This window comes from Lepisosteus oculatus, chromosome 4 (assembly GCF_040954835.1).
Source record: "Lepisosteus oculatus isolate fLepOcu1 chromosome 4, fLepOcu1.hap2, whole genome shotgun sequence".
Taxonomy (NCBI): Eukaryota; Metazoa; Chordata; class Actinopteri; order Semionotiformes; family Lepisosteidae; genus Lepisosteus; species Lepisosteus oculatus.
Window position 1 is genome coordinate 51,192,737 of NC_090699.1, and position 23,983 is coordinate 51,216,719.

The 23,983-nt window shown below is 37.9% G+C and overlaps 1 protein-coding gene across 1 annotated transcript; it reads left to right on the plus strand.

Annotated features, from left to right (window-relative positions):
- The first annotated feature begins 120 nt into the window (after positions 1–120).
- gxylt2 (glucoside xylosyltransferase 2) lies at positions 121–23,902 on the plus strand. Its single transcript, XM_006630641.3, has 7 exons — positions 121–567; positions 9,559–9,754; positions 14,199–14,330; positions 15,497–15,748; positions 16,447–16,570; positions 21,123–21,295; positions 22,530–23,902. The coding sequence occupies exons 1-7, from the start codon at positions 293–295 to the stop codon at positions 22,707–22,709; spliced, it is 1,332 nt and encodes a 443-aa protein (XP_006630704.1). The 5' UTR covers positions 121–292; the 3' UTR covers positions 22,710–23,902.
- The last annotated feature ends 81 nt before the right edge of the window (positions 23,903–23,983 follow it).

A 23,983-nucleotide genomic window follows, 5' to 3' on the forward strand; every position in this document is an offset into this window, starting at 1 on the left:
CTGGGTATTTTATTTTGAAGTGAATAAGTAGGCTAATACGTGGTCATCGGAACGGACTTATTTTATTGACGGTGTTCTTCTAAATATTACGGTAAGCAGCGAAAGGACCTCCTCCGCCAAGCAATGCTGTGTGAGAGTGTGCTGTGGCACTCTGCTTGTGCACCGACCTCCTCCTGCACAATGCAACTGGAAAGGAATTATCATGAAATGTCAAGTCTGGCTTTAATTTCCTACCCTCAGCCATGAAGGAATACTCTGACGTATTTCCAGAGGACCGGAGCCCTTTTTCACGATGAGAATTTATTGCAAGATAGTAGCGATCGTCCTGTGTTTCGGAGTTTTGCTACTTCTGTACTTTTTTGTTGGGAATGCAGCGGACGAGCCGCCCCTGAAAGAAGTTGCGAAGGATAACTATTTTCAAGCTTCCTCCGGACTAGGAAACATAGTTTCTGTCGACCTTGCAAAAAAATCTCACCCGGTGTCTCAGATTTCACAAAATCAGCCACGTCCGAAACGAAAGGACAGTAAAGTGGGGAGTAGAGGAGGCAATACACGCGCAAATGTTAGGTGGGTCAACGATCCGTCTCATTGCTTATTAAACTGTTGATCTCGAACCTTTTTGATATTCCTGCATCACACCGGTTGTGCATATGTAGCCTCTTTATATATTTAGGTCGAGGATAACAATATCGTAATCCATTTCATGCAGGTAGTTAAAGTAAACCGAGTTTCTTTTTTAATAAAAAATATGTTTACATTAGACAAGGTGCGCTCTACTGATGTACTGTGCTGCCTGGTCTTGAAAGTGGTGGAAGTATGTAGTCAATATTCTCTTTATTCATTCAGACACAGTAGTACACTTTACCGAAGGAAGGTCCTCAAGATATGCATCTTATTTTCAAGGACGTGTCGGAAGTCAACTGCAGAATTGCAATAAGAATTTCTGCTGTTGTTTTTATTCTGGATTGTCTCACGTTGGTCAGATGCTGTTACAAAATTCACTTACAGGAACACCTTTCGAAGATATGCCCCTTTTAATTTTTTGTCTATACCCCTGACCTGCTGTATTTCATAGCAGTTGTGCATCTGCGCTGATAGACGAAAAAAGCCTTCTCTGTTAAGTCTTCCTCAATTGAATTTACATTAGCTTTGTGCAATTTAAGATTTGCGAGGGGCGTATTGTACTTTATTGAAGGTCCCTTAAGTCTCGGTGAGCACCGATGTATTTTTACAAAGCTCCAAAGCAGATTTTAACAGCTTTCCAAAGTAAAGTTTAAGATCTTAAGATCTTAAGACACGTTGAATTACCCCATTTTCGGACCGATATTTGTACACCAGCAGAAGACGTCTGGAAAAACATGTTCTCAATATGTTCTTTAAAGAAAAGGAAAAAAAACTTCATTTATACTATGTGTCTGGAATTATGTCAATTATATATGTAAATATATTATAAATAAAGCTATAATTTTAAATCGTATAGCCTATTACTGCATTGACGCTTAATTCAGTTACATTTCATTTTGTCTTTATACTCCTAATGATTGTCTTTCTTTGACTGCTGAGCTGACTTAGGAAATGGTTTGTTATCTCGCAAGAACAGCGTCAAAAACAAATTACCTCGTTACACAAGAAAGCAGTCTGAAATGTCTTTAGTCTTTGGGTGATTAGCATGTAGCAGTACAGTTTTAACTCTAAAAGGAAGCGGCAGGCTAGCCTTTGGTAAAGAAGCATCGCCGTAAACTGTGGTGCTGCTAGATAACGTTCTGAACACCCACATGCTTGTCAGCACTGCAGAACTTCTATACCCATCGTTTGCGTTTGAACTAAGGTCACCTTGAGTGCAGTTAAATCGCCTTTCGCGCAGTCACATGACCTACTTAAAACCCCTCGGAACGGAACCATCGTGTGGCTCGCTGGATTTTATTTTCATAGGGAAATCTTCAAATGGGAGTTTTAATTTTGAAACAAACTGTGACTTGATCACGCCTGCTAACACCTTTGATCCTAACCAGATTTTTTGAAGAAATCTTTTTTTTAAGAATCTAGCTCTGTCGTTTAATGTGAAACAGTAAAGGCAGTGTCTAAGCTGACAAGCAGTGCTTTAGCTTCTTTTGTTTCAATAGAATGGGAGAGCTGTGAGACAATTCTGATGGTTATAGTAGGTGAGAAACAGTGTGACAAGTAATGAGTTAGATGTTAGTTGTGCCAGTGGAACAAGTCAATTCTTTGAATTGCTGTAACATTACAGCTGTACAAATCTTACAGATTGTCAGCTGTAAACTGTTAGTGTTATTCACCGTTTTGAGATTGTCAAAGTCTTCTATATGTACAAAAAAACATACCAGATTCTCTGTCTCTGCTGCTGCTGCAATGACAGAAGCAACTACAAAATACTTTATAATGAACCAAGTGTCATCACAGTGTGACACTGCATGAAGTTTGTCCTTAATAGTGGGCACACCCATGCACTGCTCTGTGCTGATAAACATGAGCATATACTGTACCGTACACAGTATTTGGAGAAACCACAGTATAGAGGTTTATATAGAAAAGAAAGCTCTTGTTAGATGTGTAAGATCACTTTTCAGTGTAAAAATGAATCAGTTGATATAGTATAGTTAAACTTTTTCTGCACAGCAGGAAAACTCCCTGGATAACAAATTGGAATTAAAATGAATGATCCATTGGGTTGGGGATTGTGGGATTAGTTGTTAAGTAGTCACATTTTGCTCTTTTCTTTTGTAAAACTATCCTGAGGGATAATATAGACAAAAACCACAAATGGTCAAGCCTCTGACATGCTGAAGAAGACCTCTTATTAATTTCCCACAGACACTGTCTAGACTAAAGCAACAAGAGCTGGCAGAGAATAGCTGTTTCGTCTATGCTTCTCTTAACAGGGTAAAGCTGGTATGGGGTTTTACATTGTGGAGAAAACCTGCTTATGACATGCATACTTGTTATGTATACAAGATCAATGATCAGCCCATTCTCTCCTAAAGATTTCTGGGGACTTACTGGGTATGAATGGCTAAAAACAACCAACTAAAAGTCAGTTTTACATTTCTGTCCCATTTTATGGCCAGTTTGTCGCAGACATTTTTTTATCTGCTTCTCTGTCCATCTTTGGATAGAATTAATAGTGTGAACGTGGCCATTTTCATAACCAATACTATCCACTTGGGACAGATAAAGACTGGTATAAACAGAGGTGATCCCTGAAGAATTTTGATGTAAAAGACAGAAAGTGCAATACTGTAGCAGATCATCAATTGTAACCATTACTAGTAGTATTACCTTATTAGTTTGCATGAGTATACTATCTAAAGTGAATGCACATTTTCACACATTAATACAGAGAGGTATTTACTGAAGTAATGTGGGTAAAGTATGTTGAATACAGCAGCAAGTACAGAGTCTCGTCTACGGCTGAACACTAAGACCTAAAAAGCAGCTTGAAGTCATAGCATCACACTCCCTTACAGTGCATTTTATCCGATTTGCTGTGCTTGTAGTTGTTAAATGTGACGTTTTCTTGCTACACTGTTACTTATAGTATATCTGATTTTGATCCTTTTGCAGTTTAACAGTGCACAAATTATTTTTATGATTTAATAACCCTTTCGAATTCAGTGTGTTGATCTGTAAATTTATGCATGTTCCAGAAATAACACTTCCTCCACTATTGGAACTTTATGTATATTTTCCCGTCTTTATCAGAAGGCTGCTTATTCCTGTTAGGGACTTCTTGCTTATTCCTGTGACAGTCCCAGTTGTGCTGCATGGACAAGCATAGCCTGGTACTACAACCTGGACAGGACACAAGGCCATTGCAGGATGCATACAGATATAGTTCATAGGATATCTGAGACACCAGTTAACTAGCCAGCTTGTCCTCGGATGGTCAGAGATAACCTGAGCAGCTAGCGAAACCCAAACTTAATACAACTCCTAATGCCCTTTCATTTCAATGCAAGGTATTCCAAAACTCCTTTAGCAAGAATCGATGAGAAGATCATTTTTGGAATATCTGTACGTGGTACAGATGAAAGCTATGCACATCATGAATTCTTTACCTAAAGAGATGTGGGAGTGTGGAGCAGGCTACCCAGTCATGTTGTTGTAGTTGATGTCTCGGTTATTTTCAGGCAAAAATAGCTGGATGACATTCTTGGATCAATACACTACTAACTAGTAACTTTGTAACTGTTCTTATGTTCATTTTGGTGAGGTGACCGTTAAATAATTATCTTAATCTTTGGTTAACAATTCTCATTCCATTTTACATTTTGAAAGACGCTGTTCTAAAGGCATTTTAAACTGTTCACCGTGTTTAGACCTTCTAGAACCCAAACACTCCCTTCCTGGTGAAAGAAGAAGGACACAATCTTCTTAGTTTTCGTAACTCTCATGCTCACTGCTTTTGGAAGAAACAGTTTGAAATTTCCAGTTCAGTCTGGTCATGATGGTAAATGTTTGCAGCTGTGTTATTCAGATTTTTCACAGCTGGCTTGTGATGCTTGCCAATGTGCCTGTTTAAATTTACATACTTTAATTTACTGTAATTTAAATACATTGTGTCCCCTCCCTTCTGTGTTCCCTCTAAATGGTTTTCTTAGTTCTTAGTATTTTTAATGACCACAGAGAGGCAAGACCTCAGTTCAGGGACTGCAATTCTCATTTCTGTCCTTTTTCAGTGCTGTTTGCGGAATATCTTGGTTTAAAAGGTTTAGTGTTTAGGTTTAGAAAAAAACACCCATTTATTTTGTGGAAAAATCTATTTGTTTTTTCCCCTTTAACTATCCTGTATTTTTTCAGCTCTGGCTGGTTTTACTGCAGTAGCTCAAAATCACCCTCTATGCATGAGCATCCTAAGAAATTTGGAAATACATTTTTGTACGCTTTGTCAAATAAATTGGTTTACCATAACTAGCTTTAAACATGAGGAAGCCAAATGCAGAAACCTCTTGGCAGACAAGTCTACAATCTAGAGCTGGAAAATCTGTTAATCTCTCTGACATGGCACATGATCCGTACTGCAGGGCTTGTTGCAAAAGGCTTGATTCATTTGAACTCTGGTGCACTGCAATGAAATGTTTTTTTTTTCCTTCGAGGTAGGTTTTGATTCAAAGGAAAAAATATTGTAACACAGTGTGTTTCTCCCAAATGGCTAAAATTGTGGATTCATCGAAGTACTACACAAGTTTTCAGCTTCCTTGGATTTCTGCGAGTACTTGTAAAAACACTGTCTCAGAGAAACATTCACTGCTTTTCATCGGAGCAAAGAACAAGCTCTTCTATTATGATAAAACACTAAAGAATGGCTTGGTTTTGCAACAGCTGATTGTAATATTTCTATGTTTTGCTTAAAGTAATGCATCATTTTATTACAATGCTAGATGTCCAGGTAGCATTGCTCTAGATCTCATCTGCCTTACATCTATAATATGATTTCCGCTGTTAGTGATAAGGTAAATCAATTTTTCTTCTCTTGAGAGCCAATCAAACAACTGACCATACCGCTTGTAATAGGCCACTGGGGGATTTGAATAACGGTTGTACTTGCAACTCTATGTCAACAGTGATTATATTTCTTTACACTTATATAGCACGTTTCTAGACACTCCACTCAAAGTGCTTTACAGGCAATGGACTCCCCTCCACCATCACCAATGTGGTGTATCACAATGGATGATGCAATGGCAGCCATAGTGCACCAATACTCTCACTGCCCATCAGTGGGGAGGAGAACAGAGTGATGAATCCAGTTCATAGACGGGGATTATTAGGAGGCCATGATTGGTAAAGGCCAGTGGGAAATTTGGCCAGGATGCTGGGGTAACACCCCTACTCTTTTCAAGAAACACCCTGGTAATTTTAATGACCATAGAGATTCAGGACCTTAGTTTTGCATCTCATCCAAGGGATGACACCTGTTTACAGTATAGTGTCCCCATCACTATACTTCAGCATTAGATCCCATATAGACCACAGGGTGAGTGCTCCATACTGGCCCCTCTAAGACCTCTTCCAGCAGCAGCCTTAGCTTTCCCAGGAAGTCTCTCATCCAGGTACTGACCAGGCTCACACCTGCTTAGCTTCAGTGGGTTGCCACTTATGAGTTGCAGGGCGATATGGCTGCTGGCAAATAATGTCAGCATTAATAGATCGACACACTATTCAGTTTGTTTAGCAAAAGATTTGGTAAGACTAGCATTTAAAACAGATTTATAGTGGATATAAAAAATCTACACACCCTTATCGAAATTGCAGGTTTTTGTTATGTAAAGCCAGAAATCAAGATCAATCATATCAGACATTTTTACATCTTTAATGTGACCTTGCAACCAACAAAATACAAGAGAAAAACAGATTGATAATTATTAGGAAAAATAATTGAAATTTAAAAAACCTTGTTGCCTAAGTGTTCACACCCCCCCCCCCCCCCAACTAATACTTTGTGGAAGCACCTTTTGCATTTATTACAGCAGTAAGTCTTTGTGAATAAGTCTCTATCAACTTTGCACACCTGGACTTTGCAATTTTATCCCACTCTTCCTTGCAAAAAAGTTCAAGCTCCTTCAAATTGTCAGGGGATCTCCTGACAATTTGAAGGAGCTTGAAGCCCTCTTCAGGTCAGTCCACAGGTTTTCTATGGGATTGAGTTCTGGGCTCTGAGTGGGCCATTACAAAACTTTGATCTTCCTTTTCTAAAGCATTTCCTTGGCTGACTTGGATGTGTGCTTTGGGCCGTTATGTTGGAAGGTGAAATTCCTTCAGCTTCAGCTTTCTGACAGAGGCCAGCAGGTTTTGTGCCAAAATATCTTGATGTTTGGAACTAGTCATTATCCCATCTACAGTATGTTGACTAGAGTCCCTGTCCGACCTGAAGAGAAGCAGCCCCAAAGCATGATGCTGCCACCACCATGCTTCACAGTAGGTATGGTGTTCTTTTGGATGATGAGCTGTATTGTTTTTGTGCCAAACATATCTTTTAGAATTAAGGCCAAAAAGTTCAACCTTTGTCTCTTCAGACCATAATACATTTTCCAACATGATTTGGGGTGATTAAATGTATTTTTTTAGCAAAATTTAGATGGGCTTGGATGTTCTTTTTTGTGAGAAATGGCTTCTGTCTTGCCACCCTACCACATAGCCCAGACATGTGCAGAATACGGGAGAATGTTGTCACATGCAAGGAGTGACCAGTACCTACCAGAAATGCCTGCAGCTCCTTTAATGTTGCTGTAAGCCTCTTGGTAGCCTCCCTGATAAGTTTTATCCTTGTCCTGTCATCAGCTTTGGAGGTACCTTTCATTAATAAGATTTTGTCAGCTCCTTGTGGACCATGGCTATCCCAGTAGGATGCAACCACGAAAGTTTCAAGGAAATCCTAAAGGAACAGCTGATTTTTATCTGGGTTCATCAGAATCACTTCCAGTGATGGCAGGTATATGCTACTTATCTTTGGACATGATTTTGAATGTGTTAACTCTGAACACAGCTACAGGCCCCATTATAAAATGCACACTTATGCAACCAGGGTGTTGTAGGTTTTTTAATTGCAATTATTATTCCTAATTATTATCTATTTGTTTTTTTCTTGAATTTTGTTGGTTGCCGAGTCACATTAAAGATGGAAAAATGTCCGATATAATTTATCTTGATTTCTGGCTTTACATCACAAAAACCTACAATTTCAATAAGGGTCTGTAGACTTTTTATATCCACTGTACCTACATTACAGGGAAGCTTGTGCTCTAAAGTAGACTCATAGACACAGTATGTTTACTATGAAAAAGCTGTTTCATAAGTCTATTTAGGATTATTTTTGCCAAAATTGTATAAATGTGTGAACTTGATTTGCAAGTAATGAGTTTAACCAAAGCTGAGATATATATTTGCTGCTCAAAATAAACTGTTGGGTTCTCCAGGTATCTCCAAATACTTGAATCTTTTAAGCAAAACATAGCTGTTTTTAATTGTTAATCTCCTATCTTTGAATATTGTTTAATTTTTTGCATGATCAAGTATGATATTTATGATATTGGTGAAGAAAAGCCTTGACCTTCACATATCCAAAATACTGTTTGAGTCTTTTACCGGTTATCTAGGGAGCCATTTATCACACCTAATCGCTGCTGTGTTAATGTCTTTCCACCATGCAGAAAAACCAAATGAGATGCAAAGTCTGTCCCGATTTGTCTGGCTGATCAGTTAGGGCACCTTGTCATACAGCGCTGATAAAATCAGCCTTTTCAAATTTCACATTCTGTTTCAGCCATACATCATTCCCTTGGTTCTTAGAGTGTGCAGAAAGCATTTATTTTGATGTTTTCTCTCAGTAGTATGATCAATTTCACTGCCAGCAAAAGGCCATTTCCTTAAAAAAAATCTACATAGATAAATGATATCCCTGGTGCCAGGAATTTGTTAAAAAATCAAATGCTCAGTTTTCTCAGCTTTGTCACCATGTATACCAATATCCTGAGAATGTGCTGGATGTGTAAATTTTATAAGAGAACACTTACGTCCACAAAGAGAACTATTGAACCTTGTATTTCATATGTATATAAAATATATTTCTTTGTATTCTGAATACAGTTCCATTCATGCAGCCCATATACACGTTTTCCTTATATCCTTAACTTTTTATGTCAGCCAGCAGGTAAAGCACTCTGCAACTCAAAACTGACAGCCCACTGAAGCTCAGCAGGTATGAGTCTGGCCTGTACCTGACTGGGAGACCTCCTGGGAAAGCTAAGGTTGCTGCTGGAAGAGGTGTTAGTAGGACCAGTATGGAATGCTTGCCCTGCAGTGTGTGTGGGTCCTAATGCCCCAGTACTGTATACTGATGAGGACACTATACTGTAAAAAAGGCACGGTCCATCAAATAAGACTTAAAACCAATGTCGTGAGTCTATGTGGTCATTAAAAATCCCAGGGCATTTCTATAAAAGGTGTACCCCTGGTGTTCTGGCCAAATGTCCCCTGGCCTTTACCAATCATGGCCTCCTAATAATCCCCAAATATGCCTTTGCTTCATCATTCTGTTCTCTTCCCCACTGATAGCTGGTGTGTGGTGAGCGTACTGGTGCACTTTGGCCGCCGTCGCATCATCCAGGGAATACACATTGATGCTACTAGAGGGGAGTGCCCACTGCCTGTATAGAGCTTTGAGTGGATTGTCCAGAAAAGCACTATATGAATATAAGGAATTATTATTATGTCTTCACTGCTGTTTCTATCATTTTTTCAAATTTTTTTCTATCATATTTTTGTAATGATGGTGTTAAATCCAACAATATCCACAAAACAGAAGCATTTTTCATTGCAGAGGAAGGGAAAACAGCACATTGTTTTAACCAAAAAAATCCAGTGGTGCAGATGATCTCTTAAAAGGCAAGGTTTTAAGAAATCTTTTTTTCTGGCCAGCTGAAAATGAATCGAGGTGGGGATATATATGATTCATTTGATTAGGGATTTGACACTTTGTAGCTATGTTTCACCTATGATTTGTGATTGTGATATAATAGTCTTCATGGATTTATTTTTTAGAAAAAAGAGCGAAACAGTGAAGTTTGCCTTGAAGTATGTTTCTCCAGAGGAGTGGATGCATTTGGCTGTTGTGGCTTGTGGGAATCGACTGGAGGAAACCCTCACCATGCTGAAATCTGCTCTTCTCTTCAGTATAAAGAAAATCAAGTTTCATATCTTTGCTGAAGATTCCCTAGGTCCTCAGTTTGAAAAAGGGGTAAGTCCTGTGTCACTGTGTTACCAGCGGCATCTTTGTGATGTGTAAATGTACAGGCAGTGTTTTTCAAAGGTTCCTCTTGTCATAACTCCCTTTCTATAGTCTTTCGTAATGTGTACATTTGTTTGTTGTTCCTCAGTAGTTACTCCGTCTTGAATTCAGAAGCATGTCAGAATGTTGCCAGTTGTTCAAAAGCTGCTTTGGGTTTGGAGTGTGAAATAAAAGCTGACAGCTCCTTTAATGTTCAACTTTTCCTCTGGCAGTAGAGGATCTTGCAGGACTTAGTTCATTGTGCAGATGAAGCATGGCCTTTTTAAGTGTTCTCCATCACATTAACAACTGTGTCAGACTTTCTGATTTTCTTTGAAGTCTTTACGAACCTGTGCTGGGAACCTGTAATTTGTGTGAAAAAAACTGAGCCATACGATAACATAAAATGTTAATCATTATTTTTAATGACTGAAGCCATGTATAATAATATTCAGACACTGTCTGAAAACTATGAATAATATGGACTTGTCAGATATGTAAAAAGAAAACAATTATCAACCTTTTCCAGGTGCTTTTTAAATTACTTTTTCTGGTTTGACAGTCCCAAAGCATGGGACATAAAACATATCTTCCTGATGCTGTATCTTTTTCAGTATTTGTTTTTTGCAGTTGTACATGGTCTTCATGTCTGCAGTCAACTACAGTATATAAAAGGTTTTCCTACTGAAGATTTTTGTTGCTGAAGGCTTTTGTAACTTCTAATTTGGGATGCTACTGCACAGTAGTATGAGAAACCATGTGGATGTATCTCTAAACTCGGTTGTTTAACTTAAGAAATTGACTAATAATTTGGTTGAATAATAAAATCCTCAGTCAACAAGGGCCTTTTTTAACACCTTCCACTAAACTTTGATCATTTGACAAAGCACTAATGTTAGGGCAAATGTGCAAGTGATTATCCAAATCAGATTTGGACCAACACATTATTTCTGCTACAAGGTGTGTTTGGAATAACATATTCATGTAGAGATTCATGTAGCAGAAGTGGTCAACATAACTTCTGTGGTCTGGGCTCATTAACATGTTCTTGTGAAGAGACTTTGATGACGGAGAAAAGTGCTTTCGTATTTGCATTTTAAAAGAGTCCTCACGGGGAGGCTCAGTTGTCAGGGCAATAAAGAGTAAGTGGACAGGGCACAATAAAGTGGGCGTTGAGCAGGAACTGAAACATTCAAACTCAAAGGCATAGCAAGCAAATGACAAAAGTATTGTTTAAAAAGTAATAGGAAAATAGTAGAAAATAGAGAAATCTGTAAAATCATTAAGAATGCACAATGTGCAACAGCTGCTGTATGTGAATACTGGGGGAAACACTAGTATATTATGGCACATTAACTGTTAACATACAGTAAATGACGACATGAGCTCTCTTGACCATAAGAACAATTACAAATGAGAGACCAGTCAGCTCACCTTCTTTGGTAGTTAGAAGTTCATTAATCTAACCACTTCTTGTGACCAGGCTCACAGCTTCAGCAACATGGCTGGATGGGATATTACCCAAAGTGCCTCCAGTTCCCAGTTTTGAATGCACTTTCACATAGTTTCCAATTCTGCCTTCTGGTTTGTATTGCCCTGGTCTTACAGCTTATTCCTTACAAAGGGCTGTTAATTACTCATGATGAACATAAAAGAAGACTTACACACAAAAAGGACAATCAGGTAAAGGTAAAAATAACATAAAGGTAGTGTTTGGAAACATCTAATAGGTTTATTCCATGCTGAAAAAAAAGAAGAAAGAAAACACAACATTTAGGCCATGGAGCCTTCTTCAGGTGTGTGGGAAACATCTGTCCATATTATTAAACTTTTAGTACAGTGTCACAGTGAGCCAGAACCTGAAGTGACAGACAGTGGATGCAAGACTGGACAGGAAGCCAGTCCTTTGCAGAGAAAGTGTACAGGGACAATTAAGAGACTTCAAGTCCTATAGACAGCATGTTTTAGAACCGTGGCAGAAAGCCCCACACAGACGGTGCGAACAGAAGCTGAATATGAACCCAAGGGCTATGGCAATCCTGACAGGCACGAGACCATGCCGTTTCCAAGAATTACGACAGATGCAACAAGAAGAGGAAGAAGAAGAACTGGAATTGGAATCGGCAGTGTTGCTTTAACGATGTTGTATGCCTGTTATTGCTGTCGCCTTCCACAGCAAAAGCTGAAACTCATGTGTTGTGTGTGCACTTCCGTCCTTGTGCAATAGAGCCTCCACAGCAGGGCTGCAGGTTTCAGAATGCATTGCTCCGGTGACCCATTCTGATACATTTTAACTTGTACATTTCTTCATCAACAGTATGTTAGTGGTTCACTTTAGGCCACAATAGTTCACTTCCCACTCTGCAGTGACCGGTTCAGCGACCAACTACTTACACTTCATGTTTTTCATGGCACTGCTTTTGTTCCAAATTTCACTTAAAAGACAAGACACTCAGCACTAGGGCAATGACTGCCTGCTGCCCTTGCACCAAGGTTTGTCAAAGTCAGGCCCCTTACATCAAATAAAACCAAGTCACAATTAAGGACCAGTGCTCTTATTTATTCATTTAATCATTCTCTTTTTATTGTTCCTGCTGGGTGCACTTACACTTCCATACTAATGTCAGAGTTCTACCTGTGTGGCTTTTCAAAGTTCAGGAGCACTATAGGAGGTGTGGAGTCCTTTTCCCTTGGTTATTAATGTTTTTACTCAGTAGTTTTTCAAGATTGTGTACCTTGGTCTGATTAGTTTACCTCTTTACCAAGGGTATGTAATTGGTTATTAGGTCAAAAGAGAGTGTTGCAGAAGCATTTTAATGTAGCGACGATCTGTGTTTTAATCCTGGTTTCAAATGTGTACATTGTTGATTTTAAAGTGGCCTGAAAACCTTTTTAATTAAGACATGTCCTGGATTGGATCTATATCTATTTTTAGTTGCTTATTCATGCCTTTTTAATTGTAGCTTTTTGTGCGGCGCTGGCCTGTCAGCATCCAGCTGGACCCTGTTTATTTCAGATTTTGTAAAATTCTTACTGCTTTGTGAGTCTGTGAAAAATACACTGCCCAACTCCTTTATTAGGAATAATTTACCCCCAGTGAAGCCCAATGAAGCAAAACATATGTCACACAATCTGATGGAGATAAATAAGTAAAGAGGAAATCATGAAAAAAAGCAAACTATTGTGCATTGGTTCCTTTTAAAAGCAAAGAGCTGCTGAGGGGAGTGATTGTTGAATCTGTATCTGCTCTTTGCCTGAAAACACAGCTGTTGTAAATCTACATTAATTATTTCTCTGTCAGCAGAAATACATGCCAGCACATAATGTTTTGATTTCTTGTATCCACGTATTGTTAAATTATACTGTGGAGTATTGAGGAGCTCAGAACTAAGCAGAGCATGATACACCTTCACACACAGCACATTTAGGAGGTAGCTCAAATCACACACTATATTTTGAGATATTTTCTTTCACAATCTACAGAGACTTCTCTGCTTATTTCAGTACTCCTCTCCAATAACTAGAAAAGGAAAAACAGGATTTTTGGCAAATGATTCAATACTTTATTCTGTTCTCTAAAAAGAATGTCATATACATTCAATTTTTTACTTTTTAAATTAACAGAACTTCACATGCTCATTGCATTGCACAAAGGTTTGCATTTTTAACTAATTAAACATATTTGCCTGTTACTAGATTTCAATGGTTGATCCTATGTTCAGAAAAATTCCATCATTATCCTATGTTTGACTTCCATCAAAGACAAAGGGGTCAGCTTTATAGTAGACATCAGATTCTCACATTACTAAAGCCTATGTAATATATCACTGATGCCTTGGCTAACCTTTTTTAATATAACCCTTGTACTGTACGTGTGATATGTTCAAGTTATAAAAATCAAGCTTTAAATTGTATAATAACTGATTCTCTCTTTGCTTCTGTCTTGGGATATGTAAGAACAAAATTAGGTTTGTATTAGCACTCAGATGTTCCTGTTGAAATATAGGCCTATTTTAAGTGAAGGGAATTTCAGCTGAAATTATTCTGTTTTTCCAGAGTGGTGACAATCGTACAATAATCAGGAATGGAGGGATGAACTGCAAAATGGAAAACACTAGACCTGTAGCAGTATAGTTTATTTGTAAGATTGCATTACTATTAATACTATTACATGGGTTACAAATACCATGTTTCTTGATTGTGGTCAGGATCTGACTAATGGTCAGATCTAAACAAAACAATTCTGAAATGATGCATTTCTCTGTCCTCACCACAGAGATGACTGTCTCTGTTAGTATCAGCATTGTGTTCAGAAACATGCGTTTTATTTTTTTTTAAAACTTGACATATTACATTCAAGACAGGTTTCTGGTTTGGAATGAAAAACTCATCATCCGGTCTTTTTGTCTTTCAGCTGAACCAGTGGCCTCACCCCATTTCCTCCAAGTTTCAGTACAGTATCTATTCCATCACATTTTCAGTGGGCAACACACAGGAATGGAAGAAGCTATTCAAGCCGTGTGCAGCACAGCGCCTCTTTCTTCCGGTAAGATTTAACACGTTTCATTCAAATGCACTGCACAACACGCACCAAAACACTTGGAAGTGTTGATACTGCCTGAGTCAGAATATTAAAACAAATGGGCTCTCAAATCAGATTTTTAATGTGGCTTTTTTTAGACCAAAGCACTCAAATGCTTTGAAATCTTTCAAAGCATTCAATTCCTGACTGTGGTTAGCGCAATTATTGCAGATAAGTGGTTGATGACAACAAATGTCAAAAAAATTGCTCTGCTCACATGACACTATTATTTTATCCCTCAGCTAACTCAGATAAATACGTTTTACTACATATATATTGAAACCATTTTACTGTAGCTCTTATATAATTTTCCCTAAAACAGCAGTAGGTACGTTCCTACACTAGACAGTTATTGTTTTGCCATCCTGCAAATTAAATTGTAGGGCTTTGGTAATATATTTTACCAGTTCCTAGGAACTAATTCATTATGAAATGCAAATGGCAATTTCAATGACTTCTCTTAATGACATTTATATGTAAACAGGCTGAGTATCAAGGAAATGAAAGACTAAGGACCTTATAGTGGGATGTGAACCATTGGACTGATTTCTTGGTGAATCTGAGTTAATTCAGTCACAGTCGGGAAGCAGTTTCCTGTGTCTTTCTCTGTATGTGTCTGCTTACTGATTGATTGTGTTTTTTAATGCTTCACACCTGAAGGTATCAAATGTATCATTTCTGGTGTTTTTTAAGATTTGTTTTTTATTTCAGCTCTCATCACTGCTGTGACATCTTTTTATTCTAGTCCTTAAAAGAAGGCCAAGACAGACTTATGTTTCTCAGAAGATTAAAAACCCAGTCTGAAAATAGGAGTGAAAAACACTGTTGGGATTTCTGATGCTTTTGATTTGTATTTATGTATATCAGTTAAATAAAGTGAGTTCAGAATAAAATGTACTCTAATTTGCTTCCATTTTATCTTGTAGGATATCTCAAGCAGATAGTTTTAAAAGGATTTTGTACCCTTGGATGAGATTCATATTAAAATTTCTTTTTTATTTTATTTTCTTTCCAAGGGGGTTTAAAATAGTTTCCACAATGTCATTTCATTTTGTAGGTTGGTGATTTTAACCCACAGATCTGCTTTATTCTATTTATTTCAGTGCATGTGTTTTTTTTTTAACAAACAGGTGATCTTGAAGGAGGTAGACTCTCTCTTGTATGTGGATACAGATGTCCTCTTCTTAAGACCCATGGATGATATCTGGACCTTTTTGAAAGAGTTCAATAGCACCCAGCTGGCAGCCATGGCGCCAGAGCATGAAATCCCTAAAATTGGCTGGTACAGTCGCTTTGCTCGTCATCCATTTTATGGAGTGACAGGAGTCAACTCAGGAGTGATGCTTATGAATCTGACACGGATAAGAAGCACACTATTTAAGGTAGGGAAAACAGTCAGAGTCACGGTTAAGAAGGATGTAAATCTTTAATTTATTGTGACTATCAAGGATATGCATAATATTTCATAGTACATTACCCCCACTAAAATTTGTTTTTCCATCAGCCTTTTGATATGATATATGATCTGGATTGATCTCTGCTGATCAGTGTGAAAGCTGGTCAGTTTGATTATGCACCTTGAGTGATGTATTTTCAGCATCACTATCAGACAGTTACTTAAGGCCAAGTCCAAGTCCGTACCATGCCTAACCTATGGGTAAGGAGAATTAGACTTGTGCTTCTGATTTAAAGAAAAGTGTGGTTAGAAGACAGAAATGTCTTTGAGGAGTCCAATGGGCAGAATGCGTGCATTGATGAAACATTTTAAAAAAGAGGTTGGCTAGTTCTAAACATTTCTAGTGTGCACAAGTTAAAGTGCCACACATACATTTTGTGTCCACTTAAACTTAGATTGTATTTTTAGCTCTGCCTCTGAAACTCTTAAGTGCTGCTATTTCTATTCAGATGCCTTGAAAGGGCAGTGGAATAACGGCTTTTCTTTTCAAATGTCACATTTGCTAAAAATGTGTGTTTACAAAACCCTGATCTGTCAGCTCAGAGCATTGAAAGTAGTTGTTCCTGACATTTATAAGGGAAAAAAACATTTAATGCAACATTTCCTTTCTTGTTAATCCTGCAGAACAGCATGATCCCTGCTGGTTTGTCATGGGAGGATCTCCTTTACCCTCTTTACCAGAAGTACAAAAATCATATCACCTGGGGAGACCAGGACCTATTAAACATCATTTTTCACTACAATCCAGGTATGCAGGTATTTCGGATCAAATATGTCTTAACAAGGGGACAGATAAAATATGAGCATTAGTCCTTGGGAGTTTCAGAATTTGATTGCTCACTGGAGCATTAACCTCTAATTTAGTTGTATTGACTTTTGGGACCATGTTATAGCTTCAAATGCTGTGCAACCGCTCTCAAGGGATAAGGTGTTTGCAAAATGTTTTTTTTTCTGTAAAACAGAAAAGGAAAGACAGACACTTTTTAATAATTTCTGTCATCATCCTGTTTTAAAAAAATGTTTTTTCCTATTTTAATCATAAACCTTTCCTGGCTCTGCAGAAAGGAGTAGGTGTTCTGATGCACTCACTTTTGTGATGAAATTCTTGCTAACGGTTGTTTCAAGTGTTACTTTTCAGTGTTACTGCAGATTGGCAGGAGATAATTGGGAGAGGGATTTAGCACCATCCTTGGCAAACTTAAATCAGTCTTCTGCATAAGATATGTCTATGTTTAGCTCAGTATGTGGAGCAAATGACAAGTGGGAAATGTAAATGCACAGCTGTTTGCCTCAAAAAATGTTTATAATAAAATGCTAATTTACTTAAATGGACTTTGGCAAAAATAGCAGAGGTAGGATTGAATTATTACGTAATAGGTACACAAAATTTTCTGTCATCTGTGTTTTACTAAAATGCATCTTAACGGGGAGGAGCTGTATTAAGTGATTGCAATTAATGAGATATCCAAAACCATGTTACTGCAAATATATATATATATTTTTATAAAAGTATTTTGTAAAAAAAAAACAGTGCTAAGTGAGTTTGTATATGATTTTGACTTTTTCTGAGAAAACAGACATGCTACTGTACATCTGGTTCCAAATTTGTTATACTGTATAACATACAAATTTTAAGCAAAAAAATACATGTGTATATTTAGTATCTGTTACATTAAATATTTCAGGCAGTTCTCAGTGTGGATATTTGATCATTCTACAATGCAGAATGTCTCCAGTGCAGCTCCTTCAGATTACACAGATTGCTCTTATATTATAAATGGTTTTCTTTATGTTCTGTTGAATTTAGATCTGGAGATTGCGATGGTCAGTCAAGAATGATGATTTTATGCTCGCTCAACAATTTTTCAGCAGTTTTGGAGGTTTGCTTTCGATTGTTAAATTGCTAGAAAAATCCATCTGTGACCACCTTTGAGCTTCATAACAGGGAAGCAGTTTTCTGGCTAAAATAACCATCCCTCAATTTTAACAGCAGCACCAGGGCCAGGGAATTAAAATCTGACACACTTTCATACTTCACAGAAGCGATGACATTCTTTTCAACAAGACACTCATCATTTCAGTCCCAGTCGTTTAGCTCATTTACATGTCCAAATAGGTTTTATGGCCCAGAGGTTTTAAAATGAGGACCCAAATAGAGAGCTTTGAGGAGGGCTCACCATGACTGGATTGAGCAGTACGTAATACCTAGACAACCGGCCAGATATTGTGCACTTGAGTTGATGGAAGACAATCATCCTTGTTCCAGACTCCAACAAACATATGTATAAAAATATGTCCAATTCTTATTTTTAAAAGCACTTTACCTCTGTTTGTCCTCTGCACACTGAACTGTGTCCTCTGGTTGTGTTAATACTTTTAGTTCTGAGGATGTTCATTGGTCAGGGTGTTTGGAAATTTGCTTGTAGGCGGTCAGTGTAGGGCATTCATTTGAGCCTGTCAAAGCATCTAGTCTCTCTGATCTGATTGCCACGTGGTAGCCTTTTTATTACATCATGGTGACAAAAATTGTGCACAATATTCTAACTGTGGTCATACTAGTGCATTAAATCTTAATACCCTTTGATTTAAATTCTGTACTTGTAACTGTATACAGTATACCAGTCTCCTGTTTGCCTTTTTTATTGCTTGCCCATTGCTTTTTATGACCTTTTTTATCCAAGTGGTAGTCCTGAGGTTGCTCTAAGTATTTTTAAGTTTCTTTTGCAGGTTCTGCAATTTGCTAACCTTCCTATTTTGGTATTGTCTATGAACCTGACTAATTTGCTAGCTACTGTATGCCAGCATCTAAACTGAGAGACATTAAAAATGCAGCAGATGAATATAAGTTATTTGTCACAATTGAGTTTTTGGTGTTTTTGATACTCTGAGTGGACCCTGCTAGTTACAGCACATGACCCTGCTGGACTATGCACCCCATTTCTGTACCCAGCTCTTGATTCACATATATGCTGTGAAATACCTTGAATGTCTTCTGCCTGTGATTGATTTTAGAATATGGAACATTATCAAAAGTCTTCTGAAAAACATAATGTACCAAAAATGCTCTGTTCGTATCTGTTACTGCTTTAGGTAGTTAAAAGAAAACTTGATTGTGTGAAAACACTTGATCAATGCAGGCATTTCCTCTAGTAGCTGCTCTGACAAACTGAGCAACAAGGCTGTCATTACCCTTGTCTTCCATTCAGTTTCGGCTGCTGACATTGTTATTGTTTTTGTACAATCTATGTGAGGAAGATAAACACTCCACTAATGTTTTTCTTCACAGCTCTCACTTAGCCAAGTATTAGTGATATGAATTCCATCATCATTGCATGCCAATGTAGTTCCTTCTACATCTTCTGTTTTACTCCTAATACATCTGGCATTAAGGCATAATCATTTAATTACCTGGTCCTTTAACATTTTATGTCTCCCTTGGGTTCTGTTTTTGATTCTCATCCCTGTTTGTGATATTCTGCGTGAATATCCCATGCAGAATTTTTTTTGGACTGTCTGTCCCTTTCCATTCTACTGTAGTTAAAATATATTTTTTAATTTCTCTGAATGCTTGTCCCTACAGAACTGGTGCCCATCTCATTACTGTACAGATGTACAGATGGCCATAAAAGGGTGTTCAGAGGCCTAAAAAGATGATAGCAGGCAACGTCCTCACCCACATGTTACCTCGACAGATTACTTTTTTGTTACTGCGTTTGTCTTTGCGTTGTGCAGGCAGGTCCCAGAAAAGACCACTAGTTGGGTCCTGCTTTTCACTTAGTGTCTAAGGTCTGAATGTTTCTTGAATACAAAGTTGTTAACACCAATGTCATGAACAACACTGTTGGGACCTTACCTGCCTTTCTAAGAAAACTGTTTTCAATGGCCATCATTTGTCTTCAGAAATCTTCTAGGAGTTTTGAAAACCTACCAAAGGATCACAAAGCAGTGTAATTTTACATGACCAACTTTTGGATTTTTCATTTCATCCAGTACTGATACTCTTACGATTATTTGTCCATCCATTATCAGAAAGCCGTTTATTCTTGGCAAGGCTCGTGATAGCCTGGAGCCCATCCCAGAAACAGGGCGCAATGCAGGACTGCAATCTAAACAGAATGCCAGTCCATCGCAGGGAGCACACTCACACATAAGTACAACCAGGCCAGCACATCTTTGAAAGGAGAGTGAAAATCCATGTAAACATTAGGAGAATATCAAATTCTACACTGAACATTCCCAAGTCCAGACTCAAACCCAGAGCCCGAGACCAGCAGCACTAATTGCTATGCTACAAGATCACACCCAATTATTCATGTTTTCATTTATGAAAGGGTATGAATCAAGTTGAGGCTAGCCATGTTTATATTTTGAGGGGATTGAATGGTGCTCTTATCATCACACACTCTATTTTGTCTTCAGAAACGGAATTACAGAATGCCTCTCTTCAAGGACAGCAACGAGCTATTAAAATGAAAAATGTATTACCGGGATTAACGAGTAGTCATTTTATATAAATAGTGATGATAATGAAACATTCGGCTGTGCAGAAGCGTTCGAGTGTGTTTGTGGATGTAATACGTCTTCACTGCTGAAGCTAGTCTACATGTTGTTAGAATGCAAGAAAGATCATTTTTATGCAGGTTGGGGTCACACTGTGAAAGAAACAGGATAATAAGCCCTATTGGTGATGACAGAATTGTTTGACTCTATATACTGTTTTTCATACTTTATCACTTACATTTCCTGTATAATAAAGTATTTCTGCTGTTCCAAATTTTCATGCGTTTCTGTGCCAGCCCTGTGTTGTGACAGAACTGTTGTAGTCTACAGTGCTTGAATCCAATTCCTTTTCCTTTGTAGTTTTAAGCGTGTCTGTGAGAGCAGGAGAACCAACCGCTCCCACAGGCTTTGCCTGCGGTGATATCCACAGGTGCAGCGAGATAGGCAGGATATTAAATATTTTTAACGCCGGGATGTGCTTTGGCAGATGTGTTTTGTTTTGTCTGGCAAGAGAAAAAGAAGCAATGTTAAGCGGATTCCCGGATTCCGCCTGCAGGAAGCTGCCAACAGACCATTCTGAAAAAGGGTGACTACTGCCTGAGTGTTACAAATGCTGTTGCTTCTTTTATGACCTTGAATCCTAAGAATGTTGTTTTAGTAATACAGAATGTTCTAGAACTTTACGATTAAAGCAACGACTGTCTGTTCAACACAGAGATTATGGCACGAGACGTTAAATTACATTCCGGACATTTCCTGTGTCGTTGTTCAAAGCCTGTGTGCTTGATTTCACCTCTCAGAGTGCCTTTACATCTTCCCATGCGAGTGGAACTACAGACCAGATCACTGCATGTATGGCAGCAACTGCAAAGGAGCTGAAGAAGAAGGCGTGTCAGTCCTGCACGGAAACCGTGGTGTTTACCATGATGACAAACAGCCCGCCTTCAGAGCTGTGTATGAGGCCATCCACGATGTGAGTAGGCAGGCTCTGCACGTAAAGAGAAGGAGGCTGCCCTGGCACAGGGTCACTGGGAAAAGCACAAACACCTAACAGAATTCAGGCGGTATCTGAAGTTTAAACACAAATGTACCACTGGTTTTCCCTTTAGATTCACAGCACAGTATTAAAAGATGTAGCATTTATTTTTTTTGTGAGCAGGCACTTGTTTGATGTCACATTGTCTTGGTTATTTCAAACCAAGAAAAAAAGACTTAGTACATTTTGTACATTTTTAAGACATGATTTTTAAGAGAAGACATTTGCAGCACAGTGAGTAGTGCAATGGTCATGTTAGATTAATTAAGTATAATCATTCTTATTATGGGCAGCATGGTTCAATTCCACAGTTCCTGGGTTAAATTCCATACCTGGGATGCTATCTGTGTGGAGTTTGTATGTTCTCCCCTTGTTTTCATGGGTTTCCTCCAAGTGCTCCTGTTCTCTCCCACAGTCCAAAAAAGACATGCTGGTAGGTTAATTTACTTTTGGCCCTGGCGTGAGTGTGTTTCTGTGTGTGTCTGCCCTATGATGAGCTAACGTCCCATCCAGAATGTACCCTGCCTTGAGCACATTGCTTGGATGAAGCAATTAATGGATGGATGGGTCACTTTGTAGAATTAGAACGATTTTAACTTCGGTTGAAGAATATTATTGAAGGAAAATCTAAAAAAAGATGGCATGTTCAAGCTTTGAATTCCCCTGTTGCCCAAAAAGCTACAGACTTAATAAAAAAAGCACACACAAAATTTCTGTTAAAATATTATAGGTAGCTATTAAGCTATTTGTATTTGACTCAAAGTCTGAATGTTATTTTTATCATTTTAGTTTTATTACATACCAATGGTGATATATTAAAAACAAGTTTCCCCTTTATCTTCGTCAATGTCTTAGCTCCCTCTAGTGGTCCCAGTTTTAACATTTGCACCATGTTAGAGCAACTATTGACATGTAGGACAAAACTTGGGTCTTAATTTAAGACACAGAAGGTTTTTGCCAGTTTTTCATCTGTGGCAAAACTTTTTTTGCATGTTAGGGTTTTGCCTCATCTGCTTGCTCTACATCATCATGTAAATAAAGCTTTTTTGTTTTTATTCTTTTCATGTGATACATGCAGATCATGTGATACATATTTTAATGGAAATCTTAAGACTTGCTAAAATCAAATATATTTCAAAACTGAGGGCCGGATGTTTTTTTTCTCTTTCAGTATCCTTTTGAAGAGAACCTGTTCCAGTCATTGTTTTTCCCACTCCAAACTAAATTTCTGGACACGGTCAATACTTTGTGTGGCCGCATTCCTCAAGTTTTTCTGAAACAAGTGGAAAAAAACATGAGAAAAGTTTATGAGCAACGTGTAGTTGTTCACCTGAGGCCACCACATAACTAAAAAAAAACTGTTTTGATTCTGATTCATCTGCAAGGAGCTGTACAGCCACCAAAGACATTTTCTTCTACAATGGGGATTTTACCATTGACATTGCAATGGGAAATTTGGATAAAGTGAAGCTTTGTGAAGAAACTTCCTTTGAAGGTGGACTTAAAATACCCATCAGACATGCATCTGACATGTTTAGTTTATTTTTACAGCTGTAAAATATACAGCTGTTATACAGAATTCTTAATTCTTCTTAAATATGCAGACTCTCTGAACTGCCTAGTTTCAGTGTAGGAGTTCCTAATAAAAAAAAGAGCGGAACTGAAAAGCACTCCCTTTTGTAACTGCTGGACCAGAGAATTGTTATAAATGTAACAACTTAGTTTTGTGGGGAAAATGAGTGGTTTCGTAGCACAAATATCTTTAAATGCCTGGGTGCTACTGTATTTTGTTTTCAAATGAATTTGAATTTTGAGCCGGGTTTGTGTACATTGTTTCCATTCCATATTTGGGGAGCCCTGTGTCATGAAATGAAAAATGTGAAATTCAGCAAAGGAATAGTTATGTGGATGCTGTGAAGGAGATCAGTGTGTACACAAGGAGTTTGCTGGCTTTTTGAAGAAAAGGATCTGTATCTTCCCAATGAGGGAAGAAGAATCAGAAAGCAAAGACCATAAGATATATGTAAAAGATAAACGGGGTCAAATTATGTGTTCAGTGAATAGGTTGATTGTTTTTTGCAGTTGAATATTACTGATGGTTTAATAACAAAGGACAATGCTGTCATTGTGAAGTGTCAACAAGGAACTCCTGCTTATATCATAAAGCAAGACTGTCTTTTTCAAAACATAACACAGCAAACATTTAGTGTTCTAATCATTTTTAGACTGTCACAATTTCCAAACCACAAATAATGTTTTGTGGCATAAGTTGTTGGTAAAACTGCAGAATAATGTTCTTTGACAAATGTTTACTATTGAAGTTTCAGCAGTGGACCAGTTGCATAGGAACACCTGCAAGTATTTTTATTCACTGTGATGAAATGAGACATTTTACTGTCTGAAGCAGTGCTACTTATATGTTTACTTTTTGTGAAGTATCAAAAGCTCAAAACGTGTTCAGGTGAGTTTTTAGATGCTTCACATTAATGCTACACCATATGTAGTTGACCCTTTTTTGTATTAAACTACCAAGTGCACTTTAAATCTGTGTATCAGTGTTTTTACTTACAATTGAAACAGTAAAATGTCACATCCCTATGTTGGTTTATTTGGATAGGTTTTTTG